Genomic DNA, 19,713 nt, shown 5'->3' on the forward strand with positions numbered 1-19,713 from the left:
GATAATCAATATTTTTTATCTTTTACGCCAAAACATTTGCCTATCGTCTATCCTAGAAACACGCAAAGCGGTTTATTTTTATAATTATCAATTAGGTTGCGAAAGATTATTATTAGCATACGTTACACGGCGCCAACTACCGTCCTTTTGTAAATAATAAAAGTTGGTATGTCAGAAAAAAATAGCATCAGTATGAGGACAATATGTTGTATTTAACATTTATTACGAAGTCGCTATACGCCTCCTCTCGATACGTTTGTTATTGAAAAATAAACAGAAATAGGCCGGCGTACTCCGGCTTGTATATTTACAAATAGCACCAGCCAACGTCACTCTACACGTGGTATTTTATACATAATATTATTCGAAAAAAATTACGAGAGCATAGCAACAAACCTCTATAACTCAATAATTATTTTACATATTTAAATACAATTGCAAGGCCAATAAATTACTGAAATAATTTATTTTTACTTTTACTTTACCTCATTATCCGGGACAACATCGTACGTATAATTTTTTCTCGTCATATTGAATAGAAATTTATTAAAAATATTTAAAATTAATGTTAAAAGTCTAAGCGATGTTTTGGTAATACAAGTACACGGCCAAAGTTTCAATACAGTGTGCGAAACTGAAGTGTTTGTCAATTGTCATACTCGATTGACACTTCACTAGAGTTGGGATCATTTCTATTTTCAGTTCTTCATATCGATACTATTTTAACAATAATATAGATTTGTATCAATGCTAATGATTGATTCAACGTCTTAAGAGTAAACAAAAATATTTCTCAACGCAACAGGTCACGTAAGGTTGTTTGCATGAGTTAAAAATAGCCATGAATATAAAGAGAATATTGCCCTTGACCGTAGTAAGTAAAACTCTATTGCATATTTAAATGAAATTCTAATGCTTTATTAATTGTATTACGTAAAAAGGGAAAAATAAGGTTTGTTTCTCGGTTACCAGCGTACAAAATTGTAAGGTTATGAAGAATGGTTGCCAGCGTAATAATTTGTGTTTGAATAAAACAAGGCAGGGTGAGCGTGTGTGGCTTCATATTAGGGGGATAGCTATCGGGTTTCTAATGTCAGTCTATGGGTAAACAAAGTTTTAAAAGTCGTTGCAAGTTAGCTAAAAGTTTAAAAATTAAATTATAGAAACAATACCAAAGACTGTTAAAGAACTTCCATATTTTTTTACACTTCTTGAACAATAAACTCGCCATCTAAGGTTTTATTCTTGATATAATTTATTACTATAGTTCATTTAATTTAATCAATTTAGTATATAATATATCTCTTAAGTATGTGATATATTCTATATTCCAATGTTATGGTAACACGTTATCACAAAATGTCGTCACAAACCATAATCTATCAGCTGGGCGAAACAAGTTCATGCTACACCACATGCTAGCAAGACACGCAATTAAGACAAAGAAAATTAAACTTTATCGCGAGAGCAGCATTGCTCATATTTGAATGATTGATACATCATATAAAAAAACTGAAATTCCGAGACGTCTGGTCACGCAGTCACGGTTCATTCATATGAGTTAAGATCTTCTCTAACTGTCCTAATTTTAATATAGTTCATGGATAGTTGTAGTTAGAGAAAGAAAGCAATCAGTTAACAGTTTGATGACGTTCAATATTAAATTCATTGAACGAGTTTAATATTTTTATTCTTTTGAACAATGGCTGACGACTGGCATCTACAGTCACAATTTTATTCATTATTCTATCGGTGCATTGTTAATTAGTTAACACCATCTAAGGTCCTTGAGTTATAAAAATATTTGCATAAGTATTTCATTCATAATTAAAACATGATCACGGTACCTATATGTATATGCACTAGGCAATCCTTACGAATGATTGCTTAACTGAAAGTACTAGGAAACTACGGTCGTAGATTATAATAATATTATTAATTAAGCCATAACAATCGAAATAATAGGTACACCTAAGTTCCTATAAAGAGCAAAAATATTAAGGAGTGTAAGTTAGCAAATAAAAAACCAAGTATATGTTTATAAGTTCAAACACGAAGAAAATAGTTTCAATGCAGGTTACATTCCAATCTATAGTGCCTACTAAACCGGTTATAGCATTCGTCTCTCCCAAGCTTTGAGTGTTCATAGAGAAGTAAGTGTAAACATAAGTTTTAATGAAATTGTTTGAATATCGACTTGAATAATTTATTTCGAAGATTTTCGAATTCTTTATGATCTTCTACCATTTTAGCGACAGTTATAGTGTTGTAATTAAAAAAATGTTATCGTCAACATTACAATAAATCTGTAAGTGTTAATTTTTTTTTTAAATCTGTTAGTTTCAATTTACTTCTATGTTTGTTGATTCTTCATTGATTTAAAAATATTTGCTTAAACTTCAGAAATAAAGGATTCTAATCATTGTACTTATCGTAACAATTCAGTATGTATGTATGGAGAGTCAACGCAGTTCTTTTACCCTACAATTTGTTATTGACCTTATCTGAACTTTGTCATGGCGCCTATTCAAATTAAGTAGTTATCTTGATTTATTACAACTAAATATGAATCTTGTGTTTGAATATTTAATTATATAGGTATATTTCAAATCGTGCTTGTTCAAAATTAGACTCCAATTCCAATCAAAGGTAGATTAATCACATTCATTTCTAAACAACTTAACATACAGCATTGGAGATGAATCCTAGATTAGTTGTTTTTAATTATTTTAAATGGTGGCTTGTTAAGCTTTGACAGACCAACTTTAACATACAATAGTATTGAATCTTTAATCTGCTCATAGTGTTATCTAAATGATGTTTCAAATATGAAGCGCCTATCCACAATTTGTCCGCATTTATCGTTGCACCGCGTTGCTCATACGTCACTCGTTCACTATTTAGAACGCCTGATAATAAAGTAATAGCGAAAATTATCTGGGGGCACGGAAGTGCCCCCGCAAGTCGAGCAAAAAAAAGCGGCACGGCCGTAACATCCTTTTCTCGAAGCAATTCGGGCTATTTTTGACACCCCTATAATTTCGTGGTGGATAAAACAAGAAGCCTGGATTTTCAGCAACTAATCAGTCATTGTATAAACACGGTATATTTAAAATTTCAGTCAATTTGAACCAGTAGTTTAAGAATGACAACTTGTTAAAATTTTGAATTTTGTCACTCACTGATTCACTGACTCACTGACTCACCGATCATCAAAAGTCTAAGGTACTTCTAGCAGACTTAGAAGCCTAAAATTTAGAATACAAATAGGGTTTAGTGTCTTAATCATGGGAAAAATTCAATATTTTCTAATTTCGGTCCAGTTTTCTAAATACACTAATTGCAACAATAACTTTGTAATCCCATATAAATGTATAAGATTACAAGGTTACATTTGCAGTTAATGAATTTTTATTACTGTAGAAAATAAAATAAATAGGTACCTACTATATTAGGCATAACGGGAGGGGGTATAGGGTGGGTAAGGGTGTTTAGCCCATGAAACTGAACAACATTCCCATAGGAAAATATGTTGAATTATGAAAAAAAAACGTCTTTCCATACAAATTGGACTTATGTTCGCTCTACAAAAAGAAGTGAGATCCCATCAAAAACATTCTGTAAAAACCTCAAGTCTCGCCGTAAAAAGTTGTGAGATCTATATAATACCAAGTCGATTAATCTATTTAGTCTCTACTTAAAGGACCTTCTGTCTTAAGTTATTACGTATGTTATTATCATGCCAATTTAAAAAAAAACCTTTAAAACAAATAGATCGACTTGGTCATCGCAAGAAAACACAAATTCGCCATTAACATTTCAGGAGCATTAACTTCTCGTCGTGCTGTGTAGTGTGATACATACTAATAATCAAATCATGCGATGGCCAGGTCGGTCTATTTGTTTTAAAGGTATTTTTTTAAAATTGGCATGATAATAACATACGTAATAACTTAAGACAGAAGGTCCTTTAAGTAGAGACTAAATAGATTAATCGACTTGGTATTATATAGATCTCACAACTTTTTACGGCGAGACTTGAGGTTTTTACAGAATGTTTTTGATGGGATTTACTTTGCGTGTGATTTGTTAGGAACAATAGTTATTCTAATAGTCGTCATTTATCATTACTAATCGGTCACTGGTGATGTTATCGAGTTAATATAATTTATAATTTAAAAGATACCCGTATTTCTTGTTCTTTGATAAATTAATGGCTAACTGCTATTTTATGTAAATCGTGACTACAGAAATAAAAAGCACTCGCGATGAGAAATATGTGTCACACAGCACTTGTATTATAATAATATTATTGGAAGACTTGAACAGTTTGAGTAGGACATAATCCTTTTCTAATTTTAATCGTTGCTCCAGAAAGTACAGATGCCGATGGAAGTATGCCGGAAACAACAAATGACGTATTCAAGTTTAACGCAATTCGCTTTATTCTATATTGTTTAAAAAAATGATTTAAATTTAGACTTTAGACGTGACATTCAATTACGTAACTTAGTCGGATAAGCAATTCATTTAATAAATAAATGAAGAAATTCCTAAGTCTCTTCATGACGATTTTGAGTTCAAATTACTCGAAATGGGAACCCTAATATTTTTTGACGATACGAAGAAATATGTTCATTAAGGACTTGCGGAGCATTGTTTTCTACTACCACTACACTTTTAACTACACTTTAAGGTTACTTTTTGGCTGTCTCATATATTATTTATCTACGATATTTCACGCATGGGTATCGACTCCCGAAACGTGGTATTAAATTTGTGAGTCTTTAACTATTACATCTCACCCGACGTTAGTAGTAATTCTACCTTTTTTATCTTGGCCATGAATACAATCTTCTATATCATCAGAAGAAGATATTTCAACCAATATTGAATTGTTATTATTACTTCCACTATACTTGGATAAGTTTTTGAATTCAATTTAAGTAAGTCATGTTATTCACTATATCGGCTTCGAGATGCAGTTTAAAAATGATCACGTGCATTTGTTCATTATCAATTATAGTAAGATAAATATACCTGTTTTTATAGATATACAAAAATAACAAGTTAATTCTGAAGTTCATCGTCCCATTTTTACCCTTAAAACATAGTTCTAAAGGTACACTGTACAATATAATGTAGTATTAAACGATTGTGTTTAGTATTTTCCAAATTCAGATTTGTAATCACATTTTACTCTTTAGGGCACGCTTCTAAAAAGTCGTAAAAAGTCAGTTTAGTGTCAATGAACTTTTTAGAATGGTTCCCACAGTTTTACATAGATGGAAGAGTAAGCATGTTCACGAAGATGTGCAGGAAGCAGAAGAGAAGAGTAGATACAGAATTGTTACAAGAAGAAGAGAAGACAGAAGAATTGTGAATAGCCGTTCAATCTACTGCTTTGATACTTATTTGATTATCTATAATATTGTTATGAACCCCTTTTATTAGGAAAACCTATAATATTATTGTCCATGTAACATTCAAAGCAAATTGACTAAATACAAATTAGGAAATTCTTTATGCAGGCAACAATCATTATCTTTAGATTTATATGCCTATTTCCACTTCATTGCTACTATCACTGATTAAGGCGCTTTGCTTTGCGCTTATTGCAGTTACATACGCCTGTAACTAAGTGTTCAGTAACAAGAGGCGGTATAGACGATAACTGATTTTATTAAGAAATAAACCTGTCAAGGGGTTAGTTCGCTCTAAACATATTTAAATGGCGATTGTACAGTGTACACAATTATGTATATTAATTTATAATAATTATATTATTCCTTTGAACGTTTGCGAGCACTGGCATTGTTTTGATAGCCGCTAAGATAATATATTTTATGATAAAATATATTATGTACTTCAGTAGCAACTTAAGTAGGTCATGTTTAATGACGTACTTATACATTACTTTACTATTATGCAACACTATTCATGAAATGATATATTATTACAAATATTCGATTTTGTTAATGAAAATTACTTTACAAATATTCGAAATTTTGTAAAATCACCATTTTGTATTCCCTATTTTATTTAAAATTAGGAGGTTTAATTTATGTTTCTATTTTTTGTCCTCTGACTATTGAATACGGCTTCACAATAAGCAGGTCACATACTTACGCCACTTCATCACACTGCATTAATTTCCAACTTAGGGGCACAATTTTAAGAATATATTTGGAGGAATCTCTCATAAACTTTATATCCTTATAACGGTTCCCCTAGTTTCACAAGAAAAAACTGCATTTTGGCTGAAATAAAAATCATACTCAGGGCACAATTTTTAGGAAGCTTGTTTAAAATTTTGCTCCAGAAAATCGTTCCCTAAGCTTCACAGGGTACGCGCAGTTACAACTTTGGGGCACATTTCTAAAAAGGTCTTTAGGCTTCATACTATCGCCAATGACCCCCTTAGAACGGTTCCCCTAGTTTCACAAAGAAAGTTAGTTTCAGCAAGACTTGAAATAGTTTTTGTTATTCCACATTGCAACTTTAGGGCACGATTCTAAAAAGGTTTTTAGGCATCATACTCTTGCCAACAACCTCCTTAGAACAGTTCCCATAGTTTCACAAAAGAAGATAGTTCAGGATTGACACGAAGTGGTTGTTATTCACATTTTTCAACTTTGGGGCACGATTATAAAAAGGTTTTCAGGCTTCATACTACAGCCAATAACCTCCTTAGAACGGTTCCCCTAGTTTCACAAGGAAAGTTAGTTTCAGATAGATCTGGAAACGGTTATTTTGACATTTTCAACTTTAGGGCACGTCTCAAAAAAGGTGTTAGGCATCATACTTTTGCCAATAACCTCCTTGGAGCAGTTCCCGCAGTTTCACAACAAAAGAAAAAAGGCTTGAGGCCAGTAATGTTAGTTATTATAATCCAACTTTGGGGCACGATTTTAAAAAGTCTTGGCTTAGAAAAATAGCGTACAGCCTTTTCAAAACAGTTCCCCTAGTTTTACAAGAAAAGTTAGTCTTTTGCAGTTAGTATTAGCATTGGTTAGTTAATATATTTGTTACACTTTCAACTTTAGAGCATAATTTTAAAAAGGCCTGTTAGCTCCATGCAAGGTCCTCCTTAAAACCATTCCCTAAGTTTCACAAGAAAGATTGTGTTAGTAATAAGAAAATTAAAATTAGTTGCGTTATTTTTCACATCTTCAGCTTAGTCCAAAATTGCAAAAAGCATGTGGTGTTCTTTCTTATAAGCTTCTTATTACGCTTTCCCACTATTAGTAAAAGCGTAAAAAATAAAATTATTTGCGCAATTTTTATCACAGATATTTATGAATCAAACTCGATGTTGATTCACAATCCGTATTTGTATTAACACACTTGAACGAAGATTAATTTCAAAGAAACGTACGCAGTAATTATTTAAATCTATAATAGTAACCTAATTTAATAAAATAAAAATAAATATAATAGCTATTTAGTAAATTTATCACGCAATTTTTTTAAAACAAATAGTCCCCTCCAAAACACGATTTTTAAAATACGCACGTTTAGCTTTCCGTTCATCATTGAATTTAAACTAAAACACTTCAAATATTTCATTTTCCGCTCACAAGTGAGTAGTAATAAGTGAAACTGTTACATGCACTGACTTTCCAATAGACTCAATAGTCAAGCAAGTCAGTTTCAAACGTAGGCGCGGGATTATTTCATATAGCAGTTTGGCGCGCGTGCGCCAATTGTCTCACGTTGTGTTAAAGTTCGTTTACACACTAATGTGAATGCATAATGGTTAAACTACAAAGTTGTATTGTAATAAGGAGTTGATTTGAATAATTTAGTACTTAGTTACTTCCTTTTATCGATTGAATTATTGAGTTGTTCAATAATTTTTGCATTGAATTGTAGCTTTATGTATATTATTATTATTGTAATGTATTTTATTGGATTAGGTACTTAATTAAATTTAGTTCAATGTATTGACTTTTAATTTCAGTATTTAACTTTGATTTTTAAATTTGATGAAAGACGTTTAAAAAACTAATATTAAAATAGCGGAGATATTTTAAATATTAATTAAATTAAATAGAACACTTTAAAAACCCGATCAATTTATAAAACCCTTTATAGAGCAGCCGAATTAAATATTTAAATAAATATATAAAATAACACTGTACAATATGTTCCATACTCACATAAAAAATAAAATTTCAGACGAATGCAAACCGCGAGGAGATTCCGAACTGAGTATGTACGAGAGTTGACGACTCTATATATACGCCTAAAAGATAGTAAGTTTGACGTAAGATAAACAATGAACTTATAAGGTTATCATTATCCCCCAGTAATGTTTTTATTATCTGTTGTCACGTTGTGCAGATATTATTTTATGTACTACGCAATATGAAATGAAATTGCAACTGACTGTTCTGTCTATAACTGATTGAAGAATTATTGCGCTTTAGTTCTAGTACGCTGTTTTGATAATTATTTAAGGGTTCGTGTGGAATGTGGAACATATATTCTAAAATTAAGTAAGCATTCAGTCAGATATACAGGTGGTTCAATTTTCGTTTCGTTTTATTGGTTTGTTCGGTCGCAATTGATCCCTTAAATTTAGCTGTATCACTAAAGTTTGTTAGGTGAAATATAAAGCCAGAATTTTGGAAAAGAATAAATGTTTTTAGAGAAGAATAGAATAGAATAAAAAATATACTTAAAAGGCCACTAATAATATTTAAGACATTTTTCGCAAATCTATTCTATACTTATAATAATAGTAAAATAAAATGACATCTTAAACAAAAATACTAAAAGTTATCAATTTATATTTGAGAGATACATGTACATATATATGTTAATTGCTATTTCGTTTTCTTATTCCAATATTACAAGTACGGAACCTTGAGTACTCGATATTGTTGTTCTTGTCCAGTTTTCTTATCGCGTAGGGAAAGTAAAGACAATGTGATTTAGGTCATGTACCTACATGAAAGGCAGTCGTTAAATTGATAATAAAGTGTGTTTACAAAGAAAATAAAGCAAATGACAATATACACGTAGGCATATTAATAATATATTACGTTAAAAAAATATTTAGAAGTTTATCAACGTGTTATAAGAGTCAAACTGAATGACGCAATTTTAAAAGTGCTGGATGCATGGTTAAATATTGTTAGGTTTTTTTTTGTTAAAGCTTATCGTAATTCGTTTATTATTTTGAAATAAAATTGTGTGTATCTTATGAAATTTAGTTACTTTTCTAGATTAATTAGTTTAATTTTGTTATCGGCTTGGCAACTGTTAAAACTAACAGTGAAATCTACATGTATTACTTATGCGACATGCACGAAAAAAAAACGTGTTATCATTGTGAAAAGTCAGTACAAAAATGTAGAAAATAACGACGATAGTCAGGTAATCTCTTGTTGGTACATCCGATACTTGCGTGACATTTAAGCCACAAGATTTTCTTCAAAACTTCATACTATTATTTACAGTATGACGTATTGTCATTTCAAACAAAACTGCAATAAACTAATAAATAATAAATAATAAATTTAACCCATTACTGTCCCACTGCTGGGCAAGGGTCTCCTCCCGTAATAAGGGAGGGGTTAGGCCTTGAGTCCACCACGCTGGCCAAGTGCGGGTTGGGGACTTTGCATGCCCTCAATAAATGTATTAAACAAATTTTTGGGCATGCAAGGTTTCCTCACTATGTTTTCCTTCACCGTTGGAGCATGTGACAATTATTTCTAATACACACATAACTTCGAAAAGTCATTGGTGTGTTGCCTCGGGTTCGAACCTGCGACCACTTGCGTAGGAGGTGAAATTTATACCACTCGGCTATCACTGCAATAAACTAGTAGTTAAAAAATACATGTAACAGTGATTTACATTGCCGTCTCATAATCGTCTTGTAAACAGTTATATCAGATTAGATAAAACTATAGCAAATATTTAACACTTGGGAAACACTCTTCAGATGTTACGAAATATTACTTGTTACAGTTATCTTGGATACCTAAGTCATAAAGATTGTACAGTCGGAAACTAAGGTCGCTGAACTTGATGGGGCAAAATAGAGCAAGGTTAATTAAAGTTTATATGAGGTCGGGGAAAAAGTATTTTCGCATTATAGTATGTAGAACTTGTAATAAAATCTCATTGGCTTCAAGAATCACAAATGAGTACACGGTTCATTAGGTGTCTTTCAGTGAGTAAATTAAATAGAACAGTCGCATGTGTATGTAGTGACTTCTATGAAAAAGTAAAGGTGACCTCGTAGTACTTATTTTTAATTTGCACAACAGAATTTCCAAATACACAGAAACATGAAGCAGATCTGTTACTAGTCCTATCAGAAAATAAACTACGATGTTACTAGACTTACAAACCAAATGAGTTAGTGATAACTGCGTTTGTTGTTGACTGTACGCACACTTGCCGCTTAGTGATTCAGAGGAATCTATAAAGTTTCTAATATGTACGCGCTAAATCAAATAATTTTTCACGGTTTGTTTAAAATTTTACACGTTTTCCTACACTTTTATACGCTACTCCTTTAATGAAACTATTTAATGGTAATCATTTACTTTTATTAGAAATTTTACACTTTTCCGACGTCTCGTGCTTCCAATGCTTCAGAAAACGTGCTCTAATAAATATCAATCAGTACGATTAATACATTCATGAATGCAACAACGGATATATTAGTCAAATCACGGTCACTTGATTGATTTATTGAACACTGTAGGAATATTTTAGCATAGAATGAAATATGTTACTTACATTTGGTCCTCCATTTAAACAATCACATGGAAAACGCCTTTTTAAATACGTCCAAAATTTCAAAAACATTATTCACAGAGAAAAAGTCAGTATTTTTCAAAAACTTCGTAAAATTTTCAAGCAAATACTCGGAGAATCAAGTCGCGTCAACTAAAATCGGGGCCAATACACTCATTTGAAGCTAGAGTTACCATGACACTGAGATGTTCTATGCAGTTTCCAGAAACATACGCTCCCCTCTCTCCTCTATACATGTAGCCTTGAGATCTTCAAAGTGCAACGGGATACGTTGCCCTTATAAAGACAGGTTTCTCGGTAGTAATGCACTAGTAGTAGTGGTTTGTACTATTAGTTATTATGGTTATAGACTAGGCAGTCTCCGTCATTGGGAGAGATCAGGAAACATTTCGAGTTGCTATAAATTGAGTTGTATTTTTTTATTTTATGAGATGTCGATGTTATTGTCGTTTTATTACCTATCTGCGTCTGAGAGAGTCGTGTTGTTATAGTTTTCTTGTACATTTTGTATGTTCTAGGACTGTGTACTTTTCAACAGATTTTTACTGAGATTGTGATTTCAAAACTTTGAATATATTTCACTTTGCCTATATTTTATTTCTGTAGATGCTTTTAAACATGATTTAATACATCGAAAAAGAGCCAAATAGCAGCAGTGTAAAAAGCGGTTTTTTTACGCTAAATTTTTGCACAACAATTTTCTGTTCACTATAAACTAGACTTGAAACACGAAACAGAGATTACTCCTAGAGTACGGATATTAAAGTCGTGGTCAGTATTTAGGAGGTTTAGCCAAAACTTCGTCTGTCCCATGCACATGTGCGGTTTGAAAACAACTTTTGCCCATTTTTTTACGAACAATGCAGCCAAACTTTTCGGAAAACCAAACGTGTATTTAGTTCGTTGCAAAGTTACTGCCATTGTTGAAGTTAAACTGAATATAATTTGAAATTTTGCTGGTTTGTTAGAAATAAGCTTTAATATTGCCATTACAAGTGAGAATCTCTTCAGAACCGAATCTATGTACTATCAACAATTATTATTCAGATATTTTACTGCACGTGACTGTACATGACTATGAAAAAATTAAAAGGCTGAACTGATTTGCTTGTCGGAATAGTTCTATATAGTTTCTATGACAACTTTTTATATAGAAATCAATTCTAATTCTTATTGACATGTGTTGGTATTTTGTAAGTATACGCACATGGAAAATCTTTTGCGTACAAAATGTGTATTCTTTATTTTCATTCTGGTTTCTTTGACTTATTATGTAGTTTTCTCAACCACTTACATGTACCCCCCGTTAGACAAATAGCAGTATTACTGTTTAAATGATTAGGTACAATTTTGCACCCTTTTTTGCCTAAGAATGTAAACCAAAATTGAAAGATTTTACATTTTTTTCTCGTATTATTTTATTATAATTGTTGTTTTAATTTATCTAATGGCATATAAAACCTTTTGAATGTTTAATATAATATCTAAATTGGCTATTAATGTCGTCATAAATAAATAAAAAGCAGAATTTTAAGTAGTTTGGGTGCGAAATTCAATAACAGTTCTTATAATCTAAGTATTTGAAGGTACAAACTAGCACAAAGTTATTCTTTGAGTTCGTAGATTTTTGTTCTTTTTTGTTTATTTAAATGAGTTCTTTTCGAATTACGTATTTATTTTGGACACATAAAAGAGGACTAAAATAAAAGTGACCGATATTTTGAAGCGACGAATATTCGGATACTAAACAGCATCTGATGCTGCACAGGTCTCAAGCGTTTGAAAATTTAAAGACTTCGATTAATTATTTGTTACCCGGCGTTATTAAAATCGTTAATTGTATCAATTGAATGACAAATATTTTTGATTACTTTCCTATTGAGTTTTTTATTTGCGTTCGTATAATAATATAATTGAAAATAAATACAATTTAGGGAACTAATTAGGAAGTTACACGATTAATTATAATTGCTGATAGCATACTATCAATTAATTCGTGTTTATAATAATTCCTTATCAATGCATCTTGGCTCTTATCAGATACCCACAGATTAATTTCTAGGTTAATATGTTATTGACATATTTTTGTTGCACAATACTCTAGAAATTACGTTTTAATTGTTAGAGTATACAAAACAACAAAAATAGCAATAATAAGTAACATTGTATTAATTTACCAGCTTTTACCAAATATATGTCGAAGAGAATTAGTCATATTTTTCCGCCTAGTAACTAAAAAGTAACTTGTTAAAACTATTAGCATAAGTCATGTGACCACCTATTGAATAATTGAATATGGACCAATATTTTATTTGGCTATAAAATCGTGAGAACATAAATAAAATGACTGAAATGTGATTAATGGTTATTTGAATATATTGCTAATGTGATTATTTAATTTAATCAGTAATAGCAAGTTTGGGCAGTACTGTGACTAATACACTATTAATGTATAAAAATAAACCATTAGAAGCGAAAATAATGTAAATATTAAGTGTTTTTTTTCGTTTTTCTAAGGTCTTTAGGTAGCTTGTTTGATGACCTTTATACAATGTAACATGCAAATACATATTGATATAAAAATAGTTCAGTCAGCTCGTATTTTCCAAAATACAAAAAAAAAAATGTTGTTATCATTTTTTGTAGTTAGGTACTACATACATAATGATTATACATAACATTACGTTCGTAAGACGCAACTATGTAGGGACATATGAAATATACCCCGTTTCCCAATTTATAGTATTAATCCCGCGTTGTCAAATTCCGGGCTACAAATATAAATAAGAAAGTACTAATAGCACTTCGCTTGACTCGGAAATCGGACATGTGATCAGCCGCCATATAAACCAACCATACCAACCGCGCCATAGGAGCAGTCAATATAAGAAGGACCATTATAACATTTGTATTTTACATATCTTAACTATTGTACAGTTATTTATTACTTATAGACATTGAAATTAGCTGTTAGAAATCCTTGTAGAAAACGCTAGTCATGTTGTAAACAAAGGATAACAAATAAGTCCTAATTACTTCATTAATGTCTGCGTGATCTTAACAAGAGATATTGATCCTTAAGTATTGTTCTTATAGTATTACTAGCTGACCCGCGCAACGTCGCTTGCGTCACATAAGAGAGAATAGGTCATAATTTTCCCCGTTTTTGTAACATTTTATACTGGTACTCTGCTCCTATTGATTGTAGCGTGATGCTATATAACTTATAGCCTTCCTTGATAAATGTGCTATCTAACACTGAAAGAATTTTTCAAATCGGACAAGTAGTTCCTGAGATTAGCGCGTTCAAACAAACAATCAAACAAACTCTTCAGCTTTATGATATTAGTATAGATACTTGTACAATACTTCCTTAGTAACCTTGTCTTAGGAGAACCCATATTTCTATTTTTCATTAGAAAAAGAGTTCACTTGATAGTTGATATAATATATGTAGTTAACTCATACTTGACTTCCTCTATGATCTAAGTGGTAATGGATATGATTGCTTATGCTGAGGTCTCGGTTTCGATTCCTGTGTCGAACAAAGTGCCGTTGGTCTTTTTCTAGTGCAAAATTATAGAAAGGTAATGTACAACTTCGAACTGTGATTAAATAGATATTGTATTAATGATTATAAATGAATGCTGTCAAAACTTTTCCTCATGCTTTTTATTACTTGAAAAAACGATTATGTGTTGGACTTAAAAAGACATACATATGTATATTGTAAGTAAATAAATATTTCTTTACATTTTATAAGGTTAATTTATTATTATGTTCTATGTATAATCATAAAGCAACAATTTATTTACTTCTTGTTTATGATAATACCATTAATAAAGACTACGGAATGCCATTTACTGCACATTTATACAATGTCATTGATTATTCTAGTTTGTTGCAACTCCTACGCATCTGTCTTGAAGGATATCACCGATTACATCCGTTAATGATCTTTTTTATATACTTATTATTTATTTGTTCTAGAAATACCACTGGTTTATTCATCTGTGCTTCAGAAAGTAGATAAAAGTCTTTCTTGTTGGTGTCAATCAATAAATTATGTATTGGGCCTTTTTGGAGGGTTAAAAAACTTTGGCATTATAGGGACCACTAGCCATACACTGAATTCAATCAAGGAGTATTTAAAGAAAACATATCTAACTACATATACGCTTAATTTATTTATAATATCCGTAACCTGTTTACATACAGATTATGATATAAATAAACATAAAATTGACATAACAACAAAAATCATTTAGTAAATACAAAAATCAATCAAAAATATCTTATCTTGACATGAATGAGAGAGTTTTTCCGTTTCAATAAACAAATAATATTATAATACGATAAGGAGATACATTTTTATCTAAATGTGACAAGTTGTAGAACAGCTTAGGGATTAGTTATCTACATTGCACCTGTGAGACGCAAATCATTGAGTAAGTAAAGTGAAAAGCAAAAATATGTTCACACTGGCACAATTTCTCTAGCATTCATGTTTATTTATATATAAGTGTAAATGTTTTATATCATTTCAAAGTATCGGTAGTTAATTAGCTACAAAGTAGTTTTAAAATAGTTTTGTTAACCAAGCAACAATTAAACTGATATTTTCACAGGAAAACAACGATTGAAAATGTGATACTGTATAGTGTATATGTTACTGTAAAAGCCCGAACGGTGGTGAATCCTAAGATTTTCCGGTATAACCTAAGATTTACCAACTCGCAATGGTAAAAGTCCGAACAATTTTTTTATTTCGAACTTTTACCTATATTCACTTGATGATGTCTAGATGTCGCCGGAGCCCCGCTTCGCGGGGCTCTTCCTTCTGGGTGGTTAAAAAAAAATAACCACGAAGGCTAAGGTGGAAGCTTCGCTTCGTTCGCTCCCACCTTAGCCTTCTAACCTAACCTACCCATGTCGCTTTGCCCAAAACTCCTTCTTTATAACTATGTCACAGTATATAATTATACCGTTAAATAATTATAAACATAGTTATGAAGGAGGATTTTTTTATATATCGTAACATAGTTTTTTAACTCTGGCTTGTTCGGAATTTTACCATTGAGAGTTGGTAAATCTTAGGTTTTACCGGAAAATCTTAGAATTTACCACAGTTCGGGCTTTTACAGTAACATATACATATTTATACTTGTGGCTGTACAAAGATGAAGAAATTTGTATCAAGACATTGATCTCTCAAGTGTTCGGTAGAGGTGTGTCATTACATCATGATCTAATATTACTTGGGAAATACAACATCCATAATTTCAAGTACGTAATCTTAGGTTAGGGACAAATCCGTATTAAATAATGTGACAGAACTTCAATCGTTATTCCTACGAGTAAATATATTTGTCTAAAATGTTTCTTGTAAAAAATATTTTTTTATGATTTTAATCAAGAAGGCACCTACGAAAGTGAAAGTACATGCATTATTTGAAAACAAGAGCCAAATGAAAAGACTCAGTAGGTAACCATTATTTAAGTGACTGTAAAATTTGATTCTAATATTATTCACGGTAGCAAGCTTCACGGTTTAACTGTTGAATCGATTTTAATGAAATTTGTGTGTAGATCGTTGAAGAGCTCAAGTCAATATGCTTAATTACATCTAGCGTATCCGCAAGTTTACCATATGTGCCAATCATGTTTATCTGTGTGCCAAGTTTATATTAACTGATACTTTTTATTACGGACACAGGCAAGGAAAATGTTCCCACAGTCGTGGGCAGAAGTGAGTAGGTTAAATATAGTTATCGTATTGATCTCATTAATCGGATCTTAAGTCGAGCAAATAATTCCAGGAATACTAACAATACGCTGTCATGGAGATAGGTTCAAGTTTGATCGAGTTTATCGCTAAGTGATGTATAAACTGAGTAAACAATTTAGCACTGAATTAACCTTAGTAATAATAATGTCCTTCGCCAACTGAAACAGTACAGTAGAAAGGTATATTCTTTTTTCTCTGATTTTCATTACCCAATGGGCGACAAAACTGGTGACGGCTCTATGAACAGTCCAAAGCACTGTTGGTTACTTTAACTATGCTTCAATCGGAATTTAGTTTGATAGAAAAATTAAGAAATACATTTTGGTCCCACCCGTACGAAACGAAGACTTGAAACGACGAAACTTGAAAGGGGTGATTAAGTAATACTACTACGACTAAATTATCGACAAGCGGCTAGCTATCGACAAATTTTGAGTTAAAAACGAAACAATGTTCCTAACGGATTTTGCAAGTAATTGAAATGTCAAACGCTTACTAGTCAATAGCACCGACTGTAGAACATCTGTCTATGTTTCTATTATTCACTACCGGTGCGCCACGGATGCAATTGACCTCAAAACGATACAAGTTCAAGTTCATCTTATCTTAAAACTTATATCACAATATCGTCACACATTTTTTGTACTATATTGTCACCTTTTGTAAAAGATTCTGTCTCGTCATTGTTGATGTTGTACATTATAAATTAATGCTAATACTGGTTGCTTCTTAAGTAAACGTATTGTGATTAACGATGGGCTATAATTCATATAGTGGCGCAATTAGTATACGATATATTTCTTATGTTGTTATGGAAATGTTACTTTGTTGAATAAATACATACTAGTGCTTATATTTATTAACGTTGATCTAAAAAATATTTGTATGTCTTTCACACATTAACGATTGAATTTATACTTAAAAAAATAGAGCAGAATGCAACAAAATCCAAGCCAAGGGAGTTACGGACAATTAGTACTATCACATTTTGCAACCTAATTAAATTAATTTACCGATCGACTTAATAAAAAACATGCGATCAATGTTATCGTAAAAACACCACTGTGAAACTTGTTTGTACTTTGTATTATGGGTAAATAATAGATCTATTTATACAACATTAAAAGTTAAGCCTAATTGTTTCCTATTAAAAAAATTACAATCAAATCCAACTACGACTTTATCAAAGAAAAACCGAACAATCTATTCACTTTAATCGCAAGCGCTAGGAGAATTTACATAATTTATTCAAATTAGCAACATCGTAATCGACCGGCAATATTGTCTTTTTTCTTGTAGAAAGTATTTTGATATACTAAGTTGACATTTTATTTCATTATTGAATGTTGGTTGTCGACGCATATAATTAAAATGTGTATTCGAAAGTCATCTAATTTACTAAATCGTAGTAAAATGTGTCTAAGAAGACTCAAGGCTGTTGAGAATATGCTGAATCATTCTGTTCGTTCACTAAACTTGTTTGAAAACATTCCATCTCTATAATTGGAATTGATTGCCCCACCTGCGGGCTTATCTCAGTTGACAACTAGCATACGTCAAATCGATGGTCACTATTCAGTGCATTGCTGTTTTGATGTAACGTGTTAATCACTATCATCTAAGGGAGAAAACAATGTACAGCATAATGGCTGTAATTGTCAACTGAAATACGTCTGGATTCTGTCATAAGTATTCGATTTAAAAGTATGCTAGTTGTCTAACAACATTTTTTCCTGAGGGAATAGGTAAAGATTTGAATGCGGTACGGTAGTTTAAACAAAAACTGGTTTTATTTCAATTTTACTGCACTGTCTAGGATGTTTCTTTCAAATCATTTTTGATTCCTGTTGCAACTACTTTTCTAATCAAATAGAGATTTTAATAAATATATGTGTCATTATTTGACTTAAATGATTCATTTAGGTTGATATAATTCTTATTGTTGTCGTTAGCTTCAATGTTAAGTATTATTTAGTTATTTGGTTTTGGCTGTTTTTAAACAATCGCATTCATCATTTAAAAATATTTCTGATTAGTTCATCATAAAGACAAGAGAGATAACGTACGTGTATACAAATACGTATCCAATTATTAGGTAAATATAAAAAAATATTATAAAATTCTACTTGTTACGTTAACTGCTACTTATCCAGAGGTGTGGAAACCGGCCATGCGAGTGTCTTTATTGGTAAACACTATGTAATAAGTACTTATATAGTACAGGTGCAATATAAACAGTAGTTAATACTCTTATTAATGTTGATGTAGACGATGACTTGCATATTGCACGGATTTATTACTATGAAGCGATAAAACTTAATCGATCTCTGTCTATACCTACTACTATAAAACTGAAATACGACAAACTTTATTTATAGATTGTGTTATTCGAAAAAATCTGTTACAATTAAAAGGTCTATGAACTCGAAAGAAAAATTCGTTGAAAGCCACTGAATCTATTTTTAATAATCCATTTCTTTTGGATATGAATGAATTAACTAAATCTACAGCCCATTTATATATTTGAAGAAACTTTTCTTAATATAATTAAAATAATATCTCGTTTACCTCTTCTCAGGTCTCGCAGCCATTATTATAGAAAGGCAACCATAAAACTAATGAACCATAATAGTATGTCCAGTCGAAAGATTCCAATACTTATAATTGAAATAACAAATTATTTAAAAATGCACCATACCAACATAACCTGAGGTACTGGGTACCTGAACGGATTCACTCATTAAGATAATTTTAGAAGAGCTATTTATAGCCGACGAAAAATAATAATTTTTTGCTCAATCCGTTATTAAGTCCTTCAAAGTCTGGTGACTAACATATTAACAGTCGTGTGCGATTGTAAATTTATTATTTTTAAGTAATAAGAACATGAATATTGTGAGTTTTGAGAAGATAAATGCATTTTCAATACGTCATTTGAATACCTAGTTAACTTCATCTTAAATTATTTACAGATACTTCAAAAAAGCAAATAGATATACCTAATTTATTTAATTAACTAATTTTCAAACGACTGCCAGCATCAGTGGATAAGTGCTGGAATCTACTTAAATATAAAGGTTCTCTTCAAAGCTTAGAAACGCCCAGTTTGAATACTACCAAGTGCCCAATACATTAATTGCCTC

General features: G+C 31.3%; 1 protein-coding gene across 4 annotated transcripts in view; it reads right to left on the minus strand.

Moving 5' to 3' along the window:
* Positions 1 to 19,713, minus strand: part of LOC142973961 (synaptic vesicle glycoprotein 2C-like) — a 91,878-nt gene that overhangs the window by 17,093 nt on the left and 55,072 nt on the right. Inside the window, exon 1 of one of the 4 annotated variants that reach the window (XM_076115998.1) lies at positions 10,765 to 10,964. The exons of 2 other annotated variants lie outside the window; for them this stretch is intronic. In XM_076115998.1, the coding sequence (XP_075972113.1) occupies positions 10,765 to 10,833 (69 nt within the window). In that variant the 5' untranslated portion in view covers positions 10,834 to 10,964. Of the gene's footprint in view, positions 1 to 485; positions 640 to 10,764; positions 10,965 to 19,713 lie in introns of those variants that run through there. One more of the 4 variants, XM_076116000.1, reaches the window with a different exon arrangement.

Source organism: Anticarsia gemmatalis, chromosome 7, assembly GCF_050436995.1.
Source record: "Anticarsia gemmatalis isolate Benzon Research Colony breed Stoneville strain chromosome 7, ilAntGemm2 primary, whole genome shotgun sequence".
NCBI classification, from domain to species: domain Eukaryota; kingdom Metazoa; phylum Arthropoda; class Insecta; order Lepidoptera; family Erebidae; genus Anticarsia; species Anticarsia gemmatalis.